This window comes from Sus scrofa, chromosome 6 (genome assembly GCF_054392235.1).
Source record: "Sus scrofa isolate SSC_HxYL_T2T_F1_AM1 chromosome 6, Sscrofa_HxYL_maternal_Yorkshire_Landrace_v2.0, whole genome shotgun sequence".
NCBI classification, from domain to species: Eukaryota; Metazoa; Chordata; class Mammalia; order Artiodactyla; family Suidae; genus Sus; species Sus scrofa.
Window position 1 is genome coordinate 62043614 of NC_139388.1, and position 23191 is coordinate 62066804.

Here is a 23191-nt window from a genome sequence, read left to right on the forward strand (position 1 = left end):
TTTGCAGGTCCCTCTGCAGGGCTGTTGCAGGGAACTGAGAGGGCCCAGACTCCCTGCAGGCAGGTAAAACTTCAGCTCATCACAGTCTCCCCCTAAAAATTACCCAGGGTTTTAGGCACTTGTATCCCATCGAAGCTGGAAGAAATCATGTCCATCCCTCACAAAGAACTGATCCCGTCCAGTCTCCATGGCCTTTTGGTCGGCTCCAGTGGGGAGCCGCCACAAGGAGAGCTGAGATGAACCTCTAGTAGATGTGTCGTCGTGCATATTTGGGTCAAACTGTGTTGGGAACATACCTAGAAGAGGTGACACCTCTTTCTATTTCCAACAGCAGAATATCCGCACTCCACATTCCAAACCAACACTTGTTTCTTCTGTTTTTTTCCCCATCGTTTTCATACTAGCTCTTCTGGAGCATGTCTAGTGGTATTGCTTTTTACTTTCAATTTTAAAATGTTTAATACAGTAATAACGGCATCATAAGGGGAACTCCTATCATGCAAAGGTTTTAATCTCAGCCACTAGAAGGAGTTCTGAGTGAGAAAGGAATCTGAGCTCTTCATCCAAGCCAACAATCCCTCAGGGAGTTTTTCTGTCCTTCTTCTGGCTATTAGGTGATGTCTAGGCACTGGACGAGGGCGTGGAAGATCCACAGGAAGGAAGGGAAGGGTCGTTTAAGAGTAGAGTGAAGGGCTCTGGTTCTGGAGGTACACTGCCCAGACTAACCCCCTCTCTATGGGGCAACCCATGGAGGCTGTCACTAAGCTTCAGAGTCACATCTGTAAGTGAGAGAAAGAACCTCGTAGGCTTGAAGAAATTCCAGGTCCTAAGCGTCCTCCACTTCCTTTGTACGAGTCTCCTATACAGAGTCGATTCCTTGCAAATATTGGTTGAGCTTTCCCGAGTGACAGAATTGACACCAGGCCATGGTGGACACCCAGGATTCTGTCCCCAAGGGGCTGATAACTGTTCGGGATCCAGACAGGAAAGCAGCTCAGGGCAACTGGCCGAAGCTTTAGAAGAGCGGTGATGACATGCCAGTTTCACGTGTTTGGTGTAAGGCGCCTTCTCTCGGATGTAATTCGTCAAGGCAAAACCTGGGATGTGTTCTGCCCACATGTGTTTGTTCCTAGTTGTCCCTCAGGCCCTTCTTTCCCCACCTCGATTTCCCAGCATCCTGTCTTCCCTCCAATCCAGCTGGGCACTTGGGCATTTAGGGTCCTTTGTTCTGCAAACTGAACCCTCATACCTCAGAGTGTGTCTGTATTTGGAGACAGGCCCTTAGAGGGGGAATTCAGGACAAGCAGGTCATTGGGATAACCCCTAACCCAATGCACTCAATGTCTCTCTAAGAGGAAATGAGAATGCAGAGAGCATACACAGAGACCGAGGGGTGAGAGACACAGCAAAGAAACACACACGATGCCGCCAGACAGTGAATTCCAGATGAACAGGGAAGAGTAACACGTGTCTTTTTAGTACTTAAATTACATATACCTATTTTATGCATATTAATTACACATAAACATATGAACATATATGTGTACAGGCACACCTTGCTTTACTGGGCTTGGAAAACACTGCATTTCTTTTTCTTTTTCTTTTTTTTTTTTTTTTGCAAATTGAAGCTTTGAGGCAACCCTGTGTTATCCAAGCTGATTGGGATTTTTCCTTTTTTTTTTTTTCTTTTTAGATCCTCAGACACCTAAGGTCAGTTGATCTTCAACAAAGGAGGCAAGAATATAAAACGGGAAAAAGGAGTGCCCACAGACCCACTGTGTATTGTGTCTGCACTATCCCAACACTCAACATCTTGCTCTAGGAATTCCTGTTGTGGCTCAGCGGAGACAGATCCAACTGGGATCCAGGAGAGATGAGGGTTCCATAGATGGCCTCACTCAGTGGGTCAGGGATCTGGTGGTGCGTGAGCTGTGGTGTAGGTTTCAGACACGCCTGGGATCCTGAGTTGCTCTGGCTGTGGCATAGGCCGGCAGTTGTAGCTCCGACTCAACCTCTAGCCTGGGAACCTCCCTATGCTGCAGATGTGGCCTTAAAAGGTAAAAATAATAATAATAATAATTAATTTTTTTAATTAAAAAAATGGGGAGAAGACAGTCTTTTCAGCAAGTGGTGCTGGGAAAACTAGACAGCTGCATGTAAATCGATGATACGAGAACATACCCTCACACCATGCACAAAAAGAAACTCAAAATACCTTAAGACTTCAACCTAAGACAAGGCAACATAAAACTCCTAGAAAACAACCTAGGCAAACATTCTCTGACATCAACCGCACAAATGTTTTCATAGATTGTCTCCCAAGGCAATAGAAATAAACACAAATATAAGCCAATGGGGTCTAAGAAAACTTATCAGCTTTTGCAAGGCAAAGGAAACCAGGAAAAAAAAATAGACAATGTACAGAATTGGAGAAAAGAGTTGCAAACGATGCCACTAAAGAGGGCTTATTCTCTAAAATAGACAAAAAACTCATACACCTCAATAGCAAAAAAGGCAAACAACCCAATTTTAAAAATGGGCAGAAGACCTAAATAGACAGTTCTCCAAAGAAAACATAGGGATTTATTTCCAACAGGCACATGAAAAATGCTCAACTAATCACCAATTATTCGAGAAATGAAAATGAAAACTACAGGAAGGTACCACCTCAAACCGGTCCGAAAGGCCATCATTAATAAATCTACAGGAGTTCCCAGCCGGGCTCAGCAGAAACAAATCTGACTAGAATCCATGAAGACACAGGTTCAATCCCTGGCCTCACACAAGAGTTATGGATCCAGTGTTGCCATGAGCTGCCGAGTAGGGGATAGATGTAGTTTGTATCTCACTTTGCTGTGGCTGTGGTGTAGTTTGGCAGCTACAGCTCCAATTGCACTGCTACCCTGGGAATATCCATATCCCCCAGGTGCAATCCTAAAGAGAGAAAGAGAGAAAGAGAGAAAGAGAGAAAGAGATACGAAAGAACGAAAGAAAGAAAGAAAGAAAGAAAGAAAGAAAGAAAGAAAGAAAGAAAGAAAGAAAGAAAGAAAGAAAGAAAGAGAAAGAAAGAAAGAAAGAAAGAAAGAAAGAAAGAAAGAAAGAAAGAAAGAAAGAAAGAAAGAAAGAAAGAAAAAGAAAAGAAAGAAAAAGAAAGAAGGAAAGAAAGAAGGAAGGAAGGAAAGAAGAAAGGAAAGAAATGTTTAGTTAAAAAATACACAATATGAAAGTGATTTCGTCCTCTGTCAATGAAAAGAGGTCTCCAAAAACAACCCACACATACCCCACAGAGGATCACGGTGTCACTTGAACAAGAAAACAGATACAGTGATTGGAGGGAACCACACAGCATCTACTTCCTGTGGTTAAGAGGATTCAGCACTAGGGGTGCTTTCATGCAGAGTCTGGGAGGTGGAGGCTGGTGGCTGTGGATCCCTCTTCTCCTCCAAGCTGTTTCGGATACCATATGCAAACTATATGGCCAGTCCTAGTAGGGAAATGAGAACATGAGAAGGAAAAGCAGGCCCTCTTCCCACTTACAAATGCCCAGTAGGTCTCCTATTATGGCATCGGACACAGTTTGTGGGGAGAGGTATTTACGAAGGGGGATGGGTTCAGTCAGTCAAGAAACTTCATCATCCCAGAAAGCCACTCACCCACAACATTCCAGATGCCACACTGGGCCCAGGTCACAGAGGACATCTGCATCATCAGGTAGACATTCACAAAGATGCTCAGCACTGGGAGCACGGGCAGAGCAGGGACCTGGGGGCAAAGCCAGTGACTCCCTGAACACAGCACCCACGTCAGAGAGGGAGGACCCTCCCCCACGTGAGCAGGAAGACCCAAGTCCTCCTCAGGCTGTGCACTCAGGGACCACTGAGACTGGGGATGGGGAGGACGCACTGGGTGGGACCAGGGAAGGTCCATTGGCTTGAGCAAGTCCCCCCTTCCCTGGTCCAGCAAAGGAGGCTTCACCTCAAAGCATGCCGACTTCAGCCCCTCAGCCTGGACAGCTGGGCACATAAGGTCACCTACCCTGAAGGGAAGAGGAGAGGGGTTCTGGGGCTGCCTCCAAATGATGGCAGTGATCCCCGCAATGAGCAGCAGCAGCAGCACAGCCCCTGCTGTGAACCCGGGGTCTCCAGAGAACACGCGGCTGAGCCACTGGGCCAGAAGCAGGCTCAGGATGGTCAGCAGGAGAACTGCACGGGTCAAGGGGGAGGACAACAGGCTCAACTCCAGAGGCCAAATGGGCCAAGACCTGGGGTCACCCCTCCCCCACACTGCCCACCCCAGGAAGGGCCATCACATCTGCAAGACTCCTCAGCTGCCAGCCCAGCCACTCCCTGCCCATCCGGCCAATCTCAGAAGGTGACCAAAGAGGAGTCCCATTGCTCACCCAGCAGGAAGGTGCATCCATAGACAATCTGACCAGACTTCAGAGTGGGGGTGAGGTGTCTCGATATAGGGTTTGAGGTTCATGCTTCAGAAACAGATGGTGAAGGATTTAATTGAACTATTGGCTCCATCTCAATTTCCTCCTCTACTTTCCCCTTCTTCCTGAAGTTCTGGTCTGGCTGGTACCTGAATTAGAGGTATGAAGTTAATATGAACAGCTGCGCCTATTCATCCAGCATCAGACGGCCTAGTCCACTGCTTTCCTGACTCAAGCCCAGCAGGACATTTAGGAAGCAGCAGGAGGGGATCATACTGTCAACCTCCACAAGTCCAAGACCCCCAGTCAAGGTGTAGTGGAGTCTCACCTGAGGACCAGGACAGAAAAAGTCACAAGGAAGTAAACAAACAGGGCCCCAACTGACAAGAGTTCCACAAGATGAAAGATCTCGAAAAGCACTGCCAGGATCCCTAGAACGAGGGTTGGGGGAGGGAGTGAGAAGCCACTGGATATATCCAAGCTAAAGAAATTGATCAAAGAAGGGCTGGGTTGTGTTTATGGACCTGAAAGAGTTGCAGAAACCAGGACGGCCACAAAGGGGGTGCCTCTTCGGGCATAGATTTGGCCAAGTTCCCTGAAAAGGAGCCCATCCTCTGCCATTGCACAAATCAACCGAGACATGGTCAACATGACAACCAGGAGGCTGGAAAAGACAATAATGGGAACACGTGTGAGGATGCAGGGAAGCAGGACAGCTCCGGTTTCTGCTCCCTGCTCCCACCCGGGGTGAGGTGTCTTGCCCTCTCGTCCCTCAATCCCAAGAGAGAGGATGCCTGAGCATCTGACGGTACATGGAGAGAAAGCTTTGACACTGACCTGTAAAAAAGAACACACAGGATGACAACAGCCACAAAGTATCTGGCAGGAGCCCACCCAACATGGTGGAAAGCCTGTGGCAACGGACTGTAAGGATGAATCTCGTAGTAGGGCACCATGAGGGTGACAGCTGCTGAGACACCAGAATAGGCCAAAAAGCAGATGGAGATGATGATCCCTAGACTCCAAGGGATGGAACGCTGAGGGTTGGGGGTTTCTCTCCCTGCAGGATGGTGGAAGCATCAGGTCAGGAAAACACACAGCTGTGAAATCATTCAATATTCTTCCCCCTCCCACCTCCAAAACCAGCCTCATCAACTGCCAACCCCATTGCCCAAGGGCAGCCCAAATGACCATGTTACCTGAAGTGATAATGGCATTAAGACCAAAGTATGAGTAGAAAGGCAATGCTGCTCCTCGGAGAATCCCTTCAAAGCCAAAGGGCACAAACCCTCCAGAACCCAGAGGGCCCAAGCTGTGGTGAGAGAAGGGATGAGGAAGAATGTGGGGGAGGTTGTTCAGACATCTCTACTGGACTCCTTTGTTAACATCCCAGGACCTGGGCTCCAGGACCCCATCTTCTGGATCCATCAGCCCAGGTCTCTTCCGTTCCCACTGTATTCCCGGATCTGCAGCCCCCTCTAAGCAGGACTAGGGGCAAAAGGACCCTCCTAACCTATAGCTGTCAGAGGATCCAGATGCGGCCAGTTTGTAGTCCTGTTCTGTGAGCTGCCAGTTGTGCAGGTCTCCCTTAATGAAGCCAGAGAGGATCATGAAGCTGAGCAACAAAACATTGACGCCTGCAGACACTTTGCTAACCAGGGCTGAGTCATGAACTCCCAGAATCAGTAGCCCTGTGGGAAAGATGGAAAGTGTGAAACCTCCAAAATAATTAAATCCACAGAGACAGAAAGTGGACTAGCGGTGGTCAAGGCCTTAGGGCTGGGGACCTGAGGTGGGGTTGGGGGATGGACAGTGATGCTCAGTGGGTACAGGGCTGCCTTTGAGGGAGATGAAAATGTTTGGACGTAGAGGGAGATGTTGATTGTGCAACACTGTGAATATCCTAAGTGCCTCGGATTTGTACACTCCAAGATGGTTCATGTCTTCTCGTGGCAATCATCTCACAATATATACACACTGTATACACTATCAAATAATCACACTGTATGTCATAATCTTACAGAATGTGGTATGTGAATGATATTTCAGTAAAGCTGAGACAAATAGTACATTAGTTCTTGCTCTGAGAATCTCCTTTCCTTTAAAAGAATATCCTTGGTGTTCCCATTTTGGCTCTGTGGTTGACGAATCCAACTAGGCACCATGAGGTTGCAGGTTCAATCCCTTGGGTTAAGGATCCAGCATTTCCGTGAGCTGTGGTGTAGGTTGCAGCCACAGCTTGGATCTGACATTGCTGTGGCAGTGGTGTAGGTCGGCAGCAACAGCTCAGATTAGACCCCTAGCCTGGGAACCTCCATATGCCGTGGGTGACGCCCTACAAAATACAAAATAAATAAATAAATTAATTAATTAATTAATTAAACAAATTAAAGAATAGCCCTGTCCTCAATATACACAAGGAAACTTGTGAGTCTGTCAATGATTCTGAGCTGGGCTGATTTTGTCCCCGGATGGAGGTGTGGCCATATGTGGAGACGTTCTGACTATCATGTGTCATATGGGGGAGCAAAGGCCAGGGATGCTAGTCAACATCCAACAGTGATTTTACAGGTGTTCTCATTGTGGATCAGCAGGTTAAGTACCCAGCTTTGCCTCTGGAGGATGCGGGTTGGATCCCTGGCCTCACTCACTGGGTTCAGGATCCAGTGCTGCCATGAGCTATGGTGTAGGTCAAAGGGGTGCCTTGGATTCAAATCCTAGCCTCAGGAACTCCCATCTGCCACCACTACACATGTATTAAACAAAAGAAAGAAAAAAGAAAAATGTAATTCGGGGAGCAAGGAAAGCCCCCACCCATGGGCAAACGCCAATGCTGCAAAGGTGGAAAACAATGGGCTCAGCTTTGCCTTCCTGACCCTTTCTCTCCAGTCCTAATCCCCCGACCATTCGGGGACCCAAGCCCTTCCCACCCTAGCTCCCCCATTCATAGTCCATGCTCCCCAGCTTTGCTCTGACCCCTTCTTACCAGCCATCAGCAGCACCAGGGCCAGCGCAACAAAGTCTGGGTATGGGGCCAAGAATGAGGGCGTATGCTCAGAGAACGTTCCCTCTAACACCTGCGAGATGTGGTTCCCGATCAGGCTGTCAAAGGTGTAGCTCCAGGCCCTGGTCAAGTAGGCGGTGGCTGCAGTGGCAGAAGGAAGATTCATGAAAGGACAGTAACTGAACCCCTACGAACTCCCTGGAGTGGGTTTTTTGGGGGAAAGAAACAGACAACATACCCCGTCTCAAAGTTTCTCTTCATGGGCTGGGGGGGCAGGGCCAGATGACTAAATTAGCTATGTGATATGTTAGGAGGAGATGGAGGTCATGCAAGAAAAGAACACAGGGAAGTAGGACCAGCACGGCTGGGAGATGAGGGCTGAAATCTCCCTCGACTGGTACAGGGAAATCCCAGGAAGACAACAGCTGAGCAAAGCCTTTCAAATGCTGAGGGATGGGCCTGTGGGACGTGCCTCCCTCTCACCCACTCCCTACACTTCCCCCTCCTTCTAGGTTTTGGGTCCAGTCATTTTGGGACAACAGGATAGAGCCGAGGAGAATGCAGGGGGAGGGGATTCTGCCACGACGACCTGACTCCCTCTACAAGGTCAATGACAAAGGGCTGATGAACAAGTGAAGACCCCAGATCTCTCTCGCAGGTCCCTGGTCTTAAGCCCACAGCATGCGCCACTTGCGTCATCTCACCAAGGACGAAATGCAGTATGAGGGTCCAGCCAGTGATGAAGGCATACAGTTGTCCCATTGTCACATAGCTGTAGAGATACACAGAACCTGAGCGGGGTACCCGGGCCCCAAACTCAGCGAAGTAGAATCCAGACAACATGGAAAAGAAGCCAGCCACCAAGAGGGAGACGATGATCCCAGGTCCAGCTACATACACGGCCACTGAACCAGCCAGGATGTACACACCAACACTCAGGGTTCTGTTCACACCAAAGACTAGGAGGCTGAAGATGTTTGGATGAGGTGTAGGAATCTCAGACTCGTCCCTGGGCTCCAGTGGCTGCCTTCGGACCTGTTTCTCACAAAACTGGCGAACACGCTGACCCAACATCATAGACAGAGTTGAGGAGGCTCCTCCCTGAAGAGAAAACAAGACCCAAAGTCACCAAGAATGTCCATCCACACTTGACCCTGGGAGTCTGACTCCACAAAGCAATGGGGTTATGGGAACAGCGGGTAAAGGGGTACACGGGGCACGTCCTCCATCTCTGAGCTTTGGTTTCTTCAATTCTAAGGAAGACTTTCCACATGGTTCAAAGTTACTGGAAGGGCTGCTTGCAGAGAAGGGAGGGGAGAGAATTATGTCTCCCCCAAAATGCACCACTTCACATGTGCACTGTTTGGAGCTGAAGGCAATGAAGACCCAGCAGACTCAGGAACAGCTCTTGCCTCTCCCTTAACTGCTCAATAACTTAGACAGACGGCCCATGCCAGGAAGAGAGCTGTTTCTGGAGATAACATTTTATCTCAGAAAGACGTCTCTAAATAAATGGACAAATATTTGCTTCCCAAGCAGTTCTCCTCCCAGCTTCCTGGGGGCTGTCTCCCTCCCCTGGGAACACCCAGATCCCCACCCACTTCTCCTTAAGCTCAAGCTGTGAGCATATAAGCCTCAGGTGCCTGACTGTGTTGAGGCTCAGGGTTTCTATGGGCCTCTTGTACCTAACAAACTAAATTTGTTCATCTGCTATGTAAATGTCATGATCAGACCAGCCAAAGAATCTAGAAAGCCAAGATTCCTGCCCCTTCAGAAGCAAAAGCTTCTAAAACAGTGCCTGGCACACACAGCCACTGCTTAATTGGCCTAAGCTGAGTGGCTAAGAATGATGATTTTAGAACTGAAGACAACCAGATCTGCTGGTTCCAATTCAGCTCTGCTGTGCATCAGCTTGTCTGATTGTATACAAACTATGTGCCATCTTCGTCCTCCTTTCCACCATAAAACAAGGGAAATTGTTGCCATCCTTATTCCTTCGCTTCCTTCTTATGTGCGAAGTGACCTTTTTGTTTTTGTTTTTGTCTTTCTATCTTTTTAGGGCTGCACCCAAGGCATATGGAGGTTCCCAGGTTAGGAATCTAATCTGAGCTGTAGCTGATGACCTATGCAATAGCTCACGGCAACACTGGGTCCTTAACCCATGGAGCAAGAAAGGATTGAACCCCCAACCTCATGCTTCCTAGTCGGATTCCTTTCTGCTGAGCCACGACGGGAACTCCTGAAGTGACTCTAAGAACTGGGTGATCAGAGAACTGAGACTCCACATCTTTCCACACCAAGGTTTCTGAAAACTAACCGCTTTCTGTGTCACTGCTTACAGTGACATGAAGTTGGAACTGCGAGTTCAGGCAGAATGACATGGGACAGACTCTAGCCCAGCTCAGTCAAGGCATCAAACCACACTGGTCTGTCTCCCAACTGTCTGCAGGAAAGGGTCCCACCTTCACTCTCAATCAGAAGTGACAGGATTCTCTCTCCTAATCTTTGGGGCACACAATGTCTCCCCACTACCCAGCTCTGAGGGCCAGACTGACCCAGTGAACACAGTCATCTTCAGGAAGCTCCCGCCCCCGGAGCCTCCAAAGCCCAAGCTCAGCCCAGTGGTGAAGAGCAAGCTTTCCAAGAGCCAGGAAACGCTGATTCGCATCTTGGCTCCGCCCCCACACCTGTGCCTTTGAACATGTCATGTACTGCTCAGCACCCCCGTTTGTCTCTTTTTCAAATGCTTCTGACCAATCTCGTGTACTGTTAGGATGAGTGTAAAAGGAGCAGCTTCTGTGGAGAAAAGACGGGGGTTCCTCCAAAAACTAAAAATGCTTTCCCATATAATCCAACACTCCTCCTCTGGGGATGCCCTCCAATAACGGAGAAGATGGTCTTAGAGAGCTGTGGACACCCCTGTTCACAGCAGCATTAGTCACCAAGGCTGACACACGGAAGCAGCTCCTGTGTCCATCCATGAACAAAAGGCCAACACAGTGCAGTCTCTACACACAGTGGGATAGGAGTCAGCCTTCAAAAGACAGTGTTTCTTTTTTTCTTTCTTTTTTTTTTTTTTTTTGGCTTTTTGGGGCTGCACCGTCAGCAATGGAGGCTGCCAGGCTCGGGGTGGAATCAGAGCTGCAGCCACAAGCCTACACCACAGCCACAGCAACAGGGATCCAAGCCACGTGTGTGGCCTACATCACACCTCATGGCAACACCTGATCCTTAACCCACCAAGCAAAGCCAGGGACTGAACCCAAATCCTCATGGATCCTACTCAGGTTCGTTAACCACTGGGCCATGAAGGGAACACAAAGACAGCAATATCTGACCTGTGCTACCACCTGGAGGAAGCTTGAGGACATTGTGCCAAGTGACAGGAGCCTGGCACCAAAAGACAAATACTGTGTGTTTCCACCGCCATGAAGCACCCAAAGGAGTTAGATCCTTAGAGACACAAAGTCAAACGGAGCTGGGGTGAGGAGACAATGAGAAGCCCTTGTCCAATGGGGACACAGTTACAGGTTTACAGCATGAAAAGCGTCTGGAGACTGGATGCTCAGCAAATATGTAAACATACGTCAACTTAGTGACCTGCACACTTAAAACTGCTTAGCATGGGAGGCGGCCTCAGCAGCACCTCTGCTAAAACTGGAACATTGCAAAGAAGATTACCATGGCCCCTGCGCCAGGATGACACACAAAGTCATGAAGCATTCCATGGTCTTTACCTGAACCCCTTTGCCATATAGCAGAAATGATCAAAACACTGAAAATCAGCCATCATTGGGGGTTCCTGTTGAGGTGCAGGGGAAACGACTCTGACTAACATCCATGAGGATGTGGGCTCCATCCCTGGCCTCGGCCTCGCTCAGTGGGTTAGGGATCTGGCATTGCTGTGAGCTTGGATCCCACGCTGCTGTGGCTGTGGTGTAGGCTGGCAGCTGTAGCTCTGATTTGACCCCTAGTAGGGGAACTCCCATATGCCACACATGTGGCCCTAAAAAGCAAAAGAAAAAAAGAGAGAAAGGAAGAGAAAGAGAGCATGAGAGAGAAAGAAAGAGAAAGAAAGATCAACTACACATCCATAAAACTTTAAAATTTTAAAAATAGTTAAATGGATTTTGTTGTGTATTTTATCACCAATTTTAAAATTGCTGCCAATGATAAACAGCAGAGACAGCTTCACAGAGTTACTGGCTGTAACAAACCCCAAGGGGATTTAATATAAATCACTACACAGTCATCCTTCACGGATACCAAATCCAGGATACTTCCAAGTCCCTCACGTCATCCTTGTATCTGCAGAAACAGTGTGCCAGGTAGTAGACAGGAGCCTGAAGTCAGTGGTCCCCAGGTCATACACCTTACATAAGGGCAGTTTTTCCTGTTGTCAGAACACAAACCTAAACACTAGTCTTAGAGCCTCTGGACAGGGATGTAATCACCCCACCCCCACCTCTTCTCACACAAACCCCTACACCTGCCAGCCCCTTACGTTCTCGTGTGCAAAATGGGTCTTTCCACCCTCAGGCTGAGCCAGGCTGACCCAGCTGCACCCTGGGATGGCAGAGGTCTCTTTAGGAGTAGCCAAGGAGTTCTGCTGTGGCTCAGCAGCAATACACCCAACTGGTATCCATGAGGAGGCAAACTTGATCCCTGGTGTCAGTCAGTGGGTTTAGGATCCAGCATCCCCATGGCTGTGGCATGAGGTCGGTAGTTGCAGTTCAGATTCCACCCCTAGCCTGGGAACTTCCCTATGCCGCGGGTGCGGCCCCAAAGAGACAACGACAACAACAAAAAAATATCCAGGAGTAGCTGAACCCAGCGCCCAGTCTCTGCCAGATGAAGGGTATACCAAGACTTACTGGATTCATGGAGCAGAGCCTGGAGCACTGGAACACGCAGGGAGGCGGAGGTTAAGCTGTGTGGCGCTGAAAAAAAGGAAATCTCCAAAAACGAAAGCAGGAAATTACTGAGCACAAAAGACAAGCTTAACCCTGGGTTGCAAGCAGGAAATTACTGAGCACAAAAGACAAGCTTAACCCTGGGTTGCTGGCATGATGGGGCGGGGGTGGGGTGGGGGTGGGGTTGGGAGAGCGAGATCACCTGTAGTCTTAGAATCTGCCAGTGATTCTTCTGTGGTTACCCCTCAAGGCAAGGTTTTTTAGTTTTTGTTTGGTTTTTGGTGTCTTTTTGCCTTTTAGGCACCTTCAGCATATCAAAGTTTGAGGCCAGGAGTCTAATTGGAGCCAATGCCAGGGAGAGAGCTATTTATAAAAACTTTGACTTCATGGAGTGGCAAACCTTTGCTCTCCCCCTTCCTCCTGGGCACTGTCTGCCTCCTCTTTAAACCCTGGGTCCCCACTCCCTTCTCCTTGGTCTTGGGTAGCATATAAACTCCAAGTGTCTGACTGTCTTTGAGCCACAGAGTTTTTATGGGCCTCCTCTAGATACCAAACGACATTCGTCAATCTGTTAGGAAAATGTAATTATTCGACCAGGCAAAGAAATGTTTTCTGTCCCTTCAGAAACTAGAGCTGCTTGAGAGAGGATTAAGATGGCAGAAGAGAAGGACTGGAGCTCAACTTCTCTCCTAAAAAGAACAAAAGTCACACCTAAAGGCTGACCAATCTCCACCCAAATGGACTGGAAACCTTAAAAAAGACATCCTACTCCAGAAGAAAAAGAGGTAGGAGAGGTGATTACATGATATAAACAACCCCATACCTCCCGGGTGGGAAGCTCCACAGACTGGAAACTAACTAGTTCACAGAGACTCACCTACAGGAGTGAGAGTTCGGAGCCCCACATCAAACCCTCACGTGTGGGGATCTGGCACTGGGAGAAAGAGCCCCTGGAGCATCTGGCATTGAAGGCCAGTGGGGCTTGTGAGCAGGAGCACCACAGGACTGGGGGAAATGGAGACCCCATTCTTAAAAGGCACACACAGACTTTCACGTGCACTGGGTCCCAGGGCAGAGCAAGGTCTCCATAGGCATCTGGGTCAATGCTGACTGCAGTTCTTGGAGGACATCCTGGGAAAACAGGGGTGAATGTGGCTTGTTGTGAGGAAAGGGCATTGGAAGCAAAGCTCTCGGGAATATTCAGCAGCAGTGCCTTTCTCTGGAGGTGGCCATTTTAGGAAAATCTGGCCCCACCCATCAGTGCTGAGAAGCCCCAGGGCAAACAACAATCCAGGTGGGGTCACAGCCCCATCCCTCACTAAACAGGCCACCTCAAGACCCCTCAGGCACACAGTTGCCTCTAGCCCCATCCAGAGACTAAGCCCCACCCACCAGAGGGATTAGAATCAGCTCCACCTACCAGTGGGCAGGCATCAGTACTTCCCATCAGGAAGCCTACAGCAAGCCCCTGTACCAACTTCAGCCACAAGGAGGGCAGACACCAGAAGTAAGAGAGGCTACAACTCTAGTATCTGTCAAAAGGTCACCACACCAAAAACCTATCAAAATGAAAAGACAGAGAACTATAGCTCAGATGAGGGAGAAAGAAAAAAACCCAGAAAATCAGCTAAGTGACCAGGAGATTCTCAGCCTCCAGGAAAAAGACTTTAGATTGTTGATGCTGAAGATGAGGCAAAACATTGGAAATAAACTGGAGGCAAAGGTGGATAACTTACAGGAAACACTGACCAAAGAGATACAAGCTATAAAACTTAAACAAGAAGAGATGCAAAATACAATAACGGAAATAAAAACTTCACTAGAGGCAGCTAACAGCAGAATACAGGAGGCAGAAGAACGAATAAGCGAGGCGGAGGACAGATTAGTGGAAATCATGGATGCAGAACAGAAAAGAGAAAAAAGATTGAAAACAAATGAAGAGAGTCTCAGAGAACTCTGGGACAACGAGAAACACACCAACATCCGTATTACAGGGGTGCCAGAAGGAAAAGAGAGAGAGAAGGGGACAGAAAAAATATTCCAAGAGATAACAGCCAAAAACTTCCCTAACACGGGAAAGGAACTACTCACTCAAATCCAGGAAGCACAACAAGTACCACATAAAATAAACCCAAGGAGGAGAGAGGACAAGATGGCGGAGGAGTAGGGGGACACGCTCGCCCTCTCCCACAAACACAACAAAAAAAGCACATCTACAGAAGAAATGACTCGCACAGAACAACAACCAATCGCTGGCAGAGGAACCTAAACTCCAATAACGGCAAGAAGTTCGTGACATTATTGGGCAGAACGGGAGAAAAGAGGAGAGTGAGAGAAGGCGAATCCGAGCGGGACGGGCGCTCCCGAAAGGGAACTGCGGAGGAGAAAGGGATCCCGCACCCTGGAAAGTCTCCTACCGGGTGAAAGATCAAATGAACCGGAGGAATCCCCAGATGCAGAGAAGAGTGTAGCAGTAAGTCGGAGTACGGAAAAACGATCAAGAACCCAACGGACCATCTGAACTACGGGCACAGTCACCAAAAATTGAGACGCCTGGGTGGGGGCTGGGCACCGAATCCTCGGCTCCAGAGGTTAGTCCCCGGGAAAGGGCCGGGGGACGCCTGGGTGGGGGCTGGGCACCGAGACCTCAGTTCTGAAGGTTGGTCCCCGAGAGGGGGCCGGGGGACGCCTGGGTTGGGGCTGGGCACCGAGACCTCGCCTCCGAAGGTTAGTCCCCAAGAAAGGGCCGGGGGACGCCTGGGGGGGGGGGGGCTGGGCACCGAGACCTCGGCTCCAGAGATTAGTCTCCGGGCTAGGGGGGCGGGGAAGAGCGGAAACTGCTTGGGAGGTCTCTAAACCATTTGACGGGGCAGAGACTGCCTGGGAGACTAGAAAACAAAGCTGTCGCAGAGGAAGGGAGCAATACTCTAGGGGCGGGGAAGTGGAAAGCCGCCTCAGAGGGAACCTGGGAGAAGAGCCTGGTCTGCGCCCGTGCTGGGGAGGGGAGAGAAGAAGGGGTGGGTCCCCATAGAATACCCCCCACGCCACAGCAAGCTTACAGGCCCGCTAGCTAGCAGAAAGCTGTGCTTCCCAGTGCATTCCCTCCCCCCACCCCCGCCACCCCCTACGCTCTCGCCAAACCTGGGGCTGCCTGCCATCCAGGAGGGCTGGCCTCAACAATTGCCTGAAGCCTACCACCGCAGGGGCTCTCCCTGCACAGGCCTGCTTGCCCTTTGGAGGGGCTACACTTCCACAGAGCAGCACCAAACACCACCAGCCCCCTAGAAAAGGCCTGCAGCCCAGAAAAGCTAGAACAAGCCTAGCCAGAGCCTAGCCAGGCCGTGAATAGATCGAACTAATTCTCCGACGGTTTTTCTGAGACGGGCTCCCCCGGGGAGGAGCCTCTTGAGTCTCCAAGGGCCTTGCTACACGCCCAAGACCCCAGGGGGTGCTAAGACCTAGTGGACCAGCTGCATAGGACTGCCAGCTCCAGGCAGGACCCCCTGCAGCCCAGAAAAGCTGCAACAAGCCTGGCGGAATCGGGAAAAGATCTCAGACGGTCTTTCTGAGTCGGGCTGTCCTGGGGAGGAGCCTCTTGAGTCTCCAAGGGCCCTGCTACCCGCCCAAGACCCCAGGGGGTGCTGAGACCTAGTGGACCAGCTGCATAGGACTGCCAGCTCCAGGCAGGACCCCCTGCAGCCCAGAAAAGCTGCAACAAGCCTGGCGGAATCGGGAAAAGATCTCAGACGGTCTTTCTGAGTCGGGCTGTCCTGGGGAGGAGCCTCTTGAGCCTCCAAGGGCCCTGCTACCCGCCCAAGACCCCAGGGGGTGCTGAGACCTAGTGGACCAGCTGCATAGGACTGCCAGCTCCAGGCAGGACCCCCTGCAGCCCAGAAAAGCTGCAACAAGCCTGGCCGAATCGGGAAAAGATCTCAAACGGTCTTTCTGAATCGGGCTGCCCTGGGGAGGAGCCTCTTGAGTCTCCAAGGGCCCTGCTACCCGCCCAAGACCCCAAGGGGTGCTGAGACCTAGTGGACCAGCTGCATAGGACTGCCAGCTCCAGGCAGGACCCCCTGCAGCCCAGAAAAGCTGCAACAAGCCTGGCCGACTTGGGAAAAGATCTCAGACGGTCTTTCTGAGTCGGGCTGTTCTGGGGAGGAGCCTCTTGAGTCTCCAAAGGCCCTGCTACCCGCCCAAGACCCCAGGGGGTGCTGAGACCTAGTGGACCAGCTGCATAGGACTGCCAGCTCCAGGCAGGACCCCCTGCAGCCCAGAAAAGCTGCAACAAGCCTGGCCGAATCGGGAAAAGATCTCAGACGGTCTTTCTGAGTCGGGCTGCCCTGGGGAGGAACCTCTTGAGTCTCCAAGGGCCCTGCTACCCGCCCAAGACCCCAGGGGGTGCTGAGAACCAAGTGAAATCTGCTACCATCGTGGGGTGGACCTCCCAGTCCTGTCTGCTCTCAGGAAGTCCTCCTTTGCTTCAAAGAAACACTGTTAGTCCCATCAACACTCCAGAAAAGCCACACTGCCTCAAAAAAAGATTGACCAACAACGACAGCCCTCAGGAAATATTCCAGGGCAGTGACAAGGCAAACACTACCCGATAACGGAGAGTACAACTCCCTCAGGAGAAAGAAGACAACAAGCAAGATGAAGAAGCTGAGAAACCACCCCCAGTCAAACCAACAGGAGAACTCACCTAAAACAGTCAACAATGAAACTGATCTCTGCAGTCTGACAGACCTGGAGTTCAAAAGAGAAATAGTGAAAATACTGAAGGAATTAAGAGAAGATATGAACAGCAATGCAGATACCCTCAGAAAGGAGCTAGAAAATATAAGGAGGAGCCAAGAAAAACTAGAACATTCATTTGCAGAGATGCAAACTGAACTAGGGGCAGTAAAAACCAGAATGAATAATGCAGAAGAACGAATCAGTGATATGGAAGATAGAATAATGGAAATCACTCAATCTGGTCAACAGACAGAAAACCGAATCAAAAAACTGGAAAGCAATATAAGAGACCTATGAGATAATATAAAACGGGCCAATCTACGCATAATAGGAATTCCAGAAGGAGTAGAAAAAGATAAGGGAATGGAAAATATATTTGAAGAAATTATCGCTGGAAACTTCCCAAATCTAAAGGATACTGGATTCAAGATACAAGAATCACAGAGGGCCCCAAACAAACTGAACCCAAACAGACCCACACCAAGACACATCATAATAAAAATGGCAAAAGTTAGTGATAAAGAGAGGATCCTAAAGGCAGCAAGAGAAAAACAGAATGTTACCTACAAGGGAACCCCCATAAGAATATCAGCTGATTTCTCTACAGAAACACTACAGGCCAGGAGGGAATGGCAAGAGATATTTAAAGTGCTCAAAGGAAAAAATATGCAACCTAGAATACTTTATCCAGCAAGAATATCATTTAAAATAGAAGGGGAAATAAAAATTTTTCCCAACAAACAAAAACTTAAAGAATACAGCAACACAAAACCCAGGTTAAAGGAAATATTGAAAGGGCTTCTCTAAACCAAAAAGAAAGGAAGGAAAGGGAAGAAAAAAGAAAAGAAAAAAAAAAAAAAGAAGAAGAAGAAGAGGAAGAACTAGGACTGAGGAAGATACAATCAGAGAGAAGTCACTCAAATAAGCCAGCATACAGATTTAATCATGAACATGCTTCAAACAAAATAAAATTAAAAAGAAAAAAATAAAAAAGAGTCATCAAAACCATAAAATGTGGGCAAGGGATGTTAGGAGGTAAATAACCCTTTTTGTTTGTATGTATGTCTCTCTTCTTAATTTTAATATAGTAATGAAGTGTTTGAACTTACAGGACCATCAGGCTAAAACACACAATTATGGGAAGGGGTTAGCATACTTAAAAAACAGGGCAACCACAAGCCAAAACCAAATATTGCATTTGCAAAAAATGAAAAAAAAAATACACTCAAGCAGATAATAACAGGAGACCATCCAACCAAAAAAAAAAAAAGAAGAATGGAGAACCATAGAATCAACTGGAACACGAGGATCAAATGGCAATAAATAATCATCTATCAATTATCACCTTAAATGTCAATGGACTGAATGCCCCAATCAAAAGACACAGAATGGCTGAGTGGATAAAACGGCAAAAACCTTCAATATGCTGCCTACAAGAAACTCACCTTAGGACAAAAGATACATATAGATTGAAAGTGAAAGGCTGGGGAAAAGTATTTCATGCCAATAGACATGACAGAAAAGCAGGAGTTGCAACGCTCATATCAGACAAAATAGACTTTAAAACAAAAGACATAAAGAAAGACAAAGAAGGACACTATTTAATGATTAAGGGATCCATCCAAGGAGAGGATGTTACTATCATCAACATATATGCCCCAAACATAGGAGCACCCAGATACATACAACAAATATTAACAGACATAAAGGGAGATATTGATGAGAATACAATCATAGTAGGAGACCTAAATACCCCCCTCACATCAATGGACAGATCCTCTAGACAGAAAACCAATAAAGCAACAGAGATCCTAAAGGAAACAATAGAAAAGTTAGACTTAATTGATATCTTCAGGACACTACATCCAAAAAAATCAGAATACACATTCTTCTCAAATGCTCATGGAACATTCTCAAGAATCGACCACATATTGGGACATAAAGCGAATCTCAATAAATTTAGGAGCATAGAAATTATCTCAAGTATCTTCTCTGACCACAATGCCATGAAATTAGAAATCAACCATGGGAAAAGGAAAGAGAAAAAACCTACTCCATGGAGACTAAACAACATGCTACTAAAAAACCAATGGGTCAATGAGGAAATCAAGAAGGAAATTAAAAACTATCTTGAAACAAATGATAATGAAGACACAACCTCTCAAAATCTATGGGATGCTGCGAAAGCAGTGCTCAGAGGGAAATTTATAGCAATACAGGCCTTTCTCAAAAAAGAAGAAAGATCCCAAATTGACAACTTAACCCTCCACCTAAATGAATTAGAAAAAGAAGAACAAAAAAGTCCTAAAGTCAGCAGAAGGAAGGAAATTGTAAAGATCAAAGAAGAAATCAATAAAATAGAGACTCAAAAAACAATAGAGAAAATTAATAAAACCAAGAGCTGGTTCTTTGAAAAGGTGAACAAAATTGATAAACCCCTGGCCAGACTCACTAAAAAGAGGAGAGAAAGAACCCAAATCACCAAAATTATAAATGAAAAAGGAGAAATCACAACGGATACAGCAGAAATACAAAAAACCATAAGAGAATACTATGAACAACTATATGGCAATAAGTTTGACAATCTGGAAGAAATGGACAATTTTCTAGAATCTTACAGCCTGCCAAAACTGAATCAAGTAGAAACAGACCAACTGAACAGACCAATCACCAGAAATGAAATTGAAGAGGTCATAAAATCACTCCCTACAAATAAAAGCCCAGGACCAGATGGCTTCACAGGTGAATTCTATCAAACATATAAAGAGGAATTGGTGCCCATCCTCCTTAAACTCTTTCAAAAGGTTGAAGAAGAAGGAATACTCCCAAAGACATTCTATGAGGCCACCATCACCCTCATTCCAAAACCAGGCAGAGATACCACCAAAAAAGAAAACTATCGCCCAATATCATTGATGAATATAGATGCAAAAATTCTCAACAAAATCTTAGCCAACCGAATCCAACAACATATCAAAAAAATTATACACCATGACCAGGTTGGGTTCATCCCAGGTTCACAAGGATGGTTCAACATACGCAAATCAATCAACATCATACACCACATTAACAAAAAAAAAGTCAAAAATCATATGATCATCTCAATAGATGCAGAAAAAGCATTTGACAAAGTTCAACATCCATTCATGATCAAGACCCTCGCCAAAGTGGGTATAGAGGGAACATTCCTGAATATAATCAAAGCCATTTATGATAAACCCACAGCAAATATAATCCTCAATGGGGAAAAACTGAAAGCCTTCTCACTCAAATCTGGAACAAGACAGGGATGCCCACTCTCACCACTGCTCTTCAACATAGTTTTGGAAGTCTTAGCCACAGCAATTAGACAAACAAAAGAAATCAAAGGCATCCATATAGGAAGAGAAGAGATCAAACTGTCACTGTATGCAGATGACATGATTCTATACCTAGAAAACCCTAAGGACTCAACCCCAAAACTCCTTGAACTGATTAATAAATTCAGCAAAGTGGCAGGATATAAGATTAACATTCAGAAGTCAGTTGCATTTCTGTATACCAGCAATGAAGCATTAGAAAAGGAATACAAAAATACGATACCATTTAAAATTGTACCTCACAAAATCAAATACCTCGGAATACACCTAACCAAAGAGGTAAAGGACCTATATGCCGAGAACTATAAAACCTTAATCAAAGAAATCAAAGAAGATGTAAAAAAATGGAAAGATATTCCATGTTCCTGGATTGGAAAAATCAATATTGTGAAAATGGCCATCCTACCCAAAGCAATCTACAGATTCAATGCAATCCCTATCAAATTACCCATGACATTTTTCACAGAACTAGAACAAACAATCCAAACATTTATATGGAACCACAAAAGACCGAGAATCGCCAAAGCAATCCTGAGAAACAAAAACCAAGCAGGAGGCATCACTCTCCCAGACTTCAAGAAATACTACAAAGCCACAGTCATCAAAACAGTGTGGTACTGGTATCAAAACAGACAGACAGACCAATGGAACAGAATAGAGAATCTGGAAATTAACCCTGACACCTATGGTCAATTAATCTTTGACAAGGGAGGCAAGAACATCAAATGGGAAAAGGAAAGTCTATTCAGCAAGCATTGCTGGGAAACCTGGACAGCTGTATGCAAAGCAATGAAACTAGAACACACCCTCACACCATGCACAAAAATAAACTCCAAATGGCTGAAAGACTTAAATATACGACAGGACACCATCAAACTCCTAGAAGAAAACATAGGCAAAACACTCTCTGACATCAACATCATGAATATTTTCTCAGGTCAGTCTCCCAAAGCAATAGAAATTAGAGCAAAAATAAACCCATGGGACCTCATCAAACTGAAAAGCTTTTGCACCGCAAAGGAAACCCAAAAGAAAACAAAAAGACAACTTACAGAATGGGAGAAAATAGTTTCAAATGATGCAACTGACAAGGGCTTAATCTCTAGAATATACAAGCAACTTATACAACTCAACAGCAAAAAAACCAATCAATCAATGGAAAAATGGGCAAAAGACCTGAATAGACATTTCTCCAAGGAAGATATACAGATGGCCAACAAACACATGAAAAAATGCTCAACATCGCTGATTATAAGAGAAATGCAAATCAAAACTACCATGAGATACCACCTCACACCAGTCAGAATGGCCATCATTAATAAATCCACAAATAACAAGTGCTGGAGGGGCTGTGGAGAAAAGGGAACCCTCCTGCACTGTTGGTGGGAATGTAAACTGGTACAGCCACTATGGAGAACAGTTTGGAGATACCTTAGAAATCTGTACATAGAACTTCCATATGACCCTGCAATCCCACTCTTGGGCATCTATCCGGACAAAGCTCTACTTAAAAGAGACACATGCACCCGCATGTTCATTGCAGCACTATTCACAATAGCCAGGACATGGAAACAATCCAAATGTCCATCGACAGAGGATTGGATTCGGAAGATGTGGTATATATACACGATGGAATACTACTCAGCCATAAAAAAGGATGACATCATGCCATTTGCAGCAACATGGATGGAACTAGAGAATCTCATACTGAGTGAAATGAGCCAGAAAGACAAAGACAAATACCATATGACATCACTTATAACTGGAATCTAATATCCAGCACAAATGAACATCTCCTCAGAAAAGAAAATCAATCATGGACTTGGACAAGAGACTTGTGGCTGCCTGATGGGAGGGGGAGGGAGTGGGAGGGATCGGGAGCTTGGGCTTATCAGACACAACTTAGAATAGATTTACAAGGAGATCCTGCTGAATAGCATTGAGAACTATGTCTAAATACTCATGTTGCAACAGAAGAAATGGTGGGGGAAAAACTGTAATTGTAATGTATACATGTAAGGATAACCTGACCCCCCTGCTGTACAGTGGGAAAATAAAATTAAATTAAAAAAAAAAAAAAAAAGAAAGAAAAAAAAAAATAAAATAAAATAAACCCAAGGAGGATACACCCCAAGGCACATATTAATCAAACTGACCAAGATTAAAGACAAAGAGAAAATCTTGAAAGCAGCTAGGGAAAAGAAACAAGTAACATACAAGGGAACCCCAATAAGGTTATCCGCAGATTTTTCAGCAGAAACTCTGCAGGCCAGAAAGGCGTGGCATGATATACTTAATGCGGTGAAAGGAAAACACCTCCAACCAAGAATACTCTACCCAGCAAGGCTCTCCTTCAGATTTGAAGGAGAAATCAAAACCTTCACAGATGAGCAAATGTTGAGAGAATTCAGCAACACTACACCAGCTTTACAACAAATACTAAAGGAACTTCTCTAGGCAGAAGAGAAAAGACAGCAACAGGAAACAAAAATGCCACAAATGACAAGGCTCACCAGGAAAGGTATAGATACAGTAAAGATACAAAATCATCCATGCACAATTATACCACCAAAATCATAAATCATGAGAAGAGGTGGTACAAATGCAGGACACTGGAGATGAACTTGCAATTAAGAGAACAACAACTTAAAATGTAGGAGAAAATGTCCCAATAAAATGTAGAAAGGAGAGACCCCAGCCATGATGACTAAGCAAAGTCTAGCCAACTGCCCCAACCAGTCCTCCC

At 46.7% G+C, this 23191-nt stretch overlaps 1 protein-coding gene and 1 non-coding gene across 14 annotated transcripts in view; one reads left to right on the plus strand and one right to left on the minus strand.

The window, feature by feature from the left end:
- LOC146402455 (cationic amino acid transporter 3-like) overlaps positions 1–12405 on the minus strand; it is a 16736-nt gene extending 4331 nt beyond the window's left edge. The window contains exons 1-13 of one of the 13 annotated variants that reach the window (XM_084961930.1): positions 12314–12405; positions 8144–8540; positions 7422–7580; positions 5949–6126; positions 5635–5747; positions 5273–5495; positions 4960–5099; positions 4764–4866; positions 4400–4584; positions 4036–4202; positions 3654–3762; positions 3281–3484; positions 2556–2934 (exon numbers count right to left, since the gene is read on the minus strand). In XM_084961930.1, coding sequence (XP_084818056.1) covers positions 4479–4584; positions 4764–4866; positions 4960–5099; positions 5273–5495; positions 5635–5747; positions 5949–6126; positions 7422–7580; positions 8144–8540; positions 12314–12322 — 1428 coding nt within the window. In that variant the 5' untranslated portion in view covers positions 12323–12405 and the 3' untranslated portion in view covers positions 2556–2934; positions 3281–3484; positions 3654–3762; positions 4036–4202; positions 4400–4478. Of the gene's footprint in view, positions 1–2555; positions 2935–3280; positions 3485–3653; positions 3763–3899; positions 4203–4399; positions 4867–4959; positions 5100–5272; positions 5496–5634; positions 5748–5948; positions 6127–7086; positions 7182–7421; positions 7581–8143; positions 8541–12313 lie in introns of those variants that run through there. The other 12 variants (XM_084961941.1, XM_084961929.1, XM_084961936.1 and 9 more) reach the window with 12 other exon arrangements.
- LOC146402456 (U6 spliceosomal RNA) lies at positions 11070–11173 on the plus strand. Its single transcript, XR_014808687.1, has one exon. It is a non-coding gene; the product is annotated as a U6 spliceosomal RNA (small nuclear RNA).
- Positions 12406–23191: the final 10786 nt, after the last annotated feature.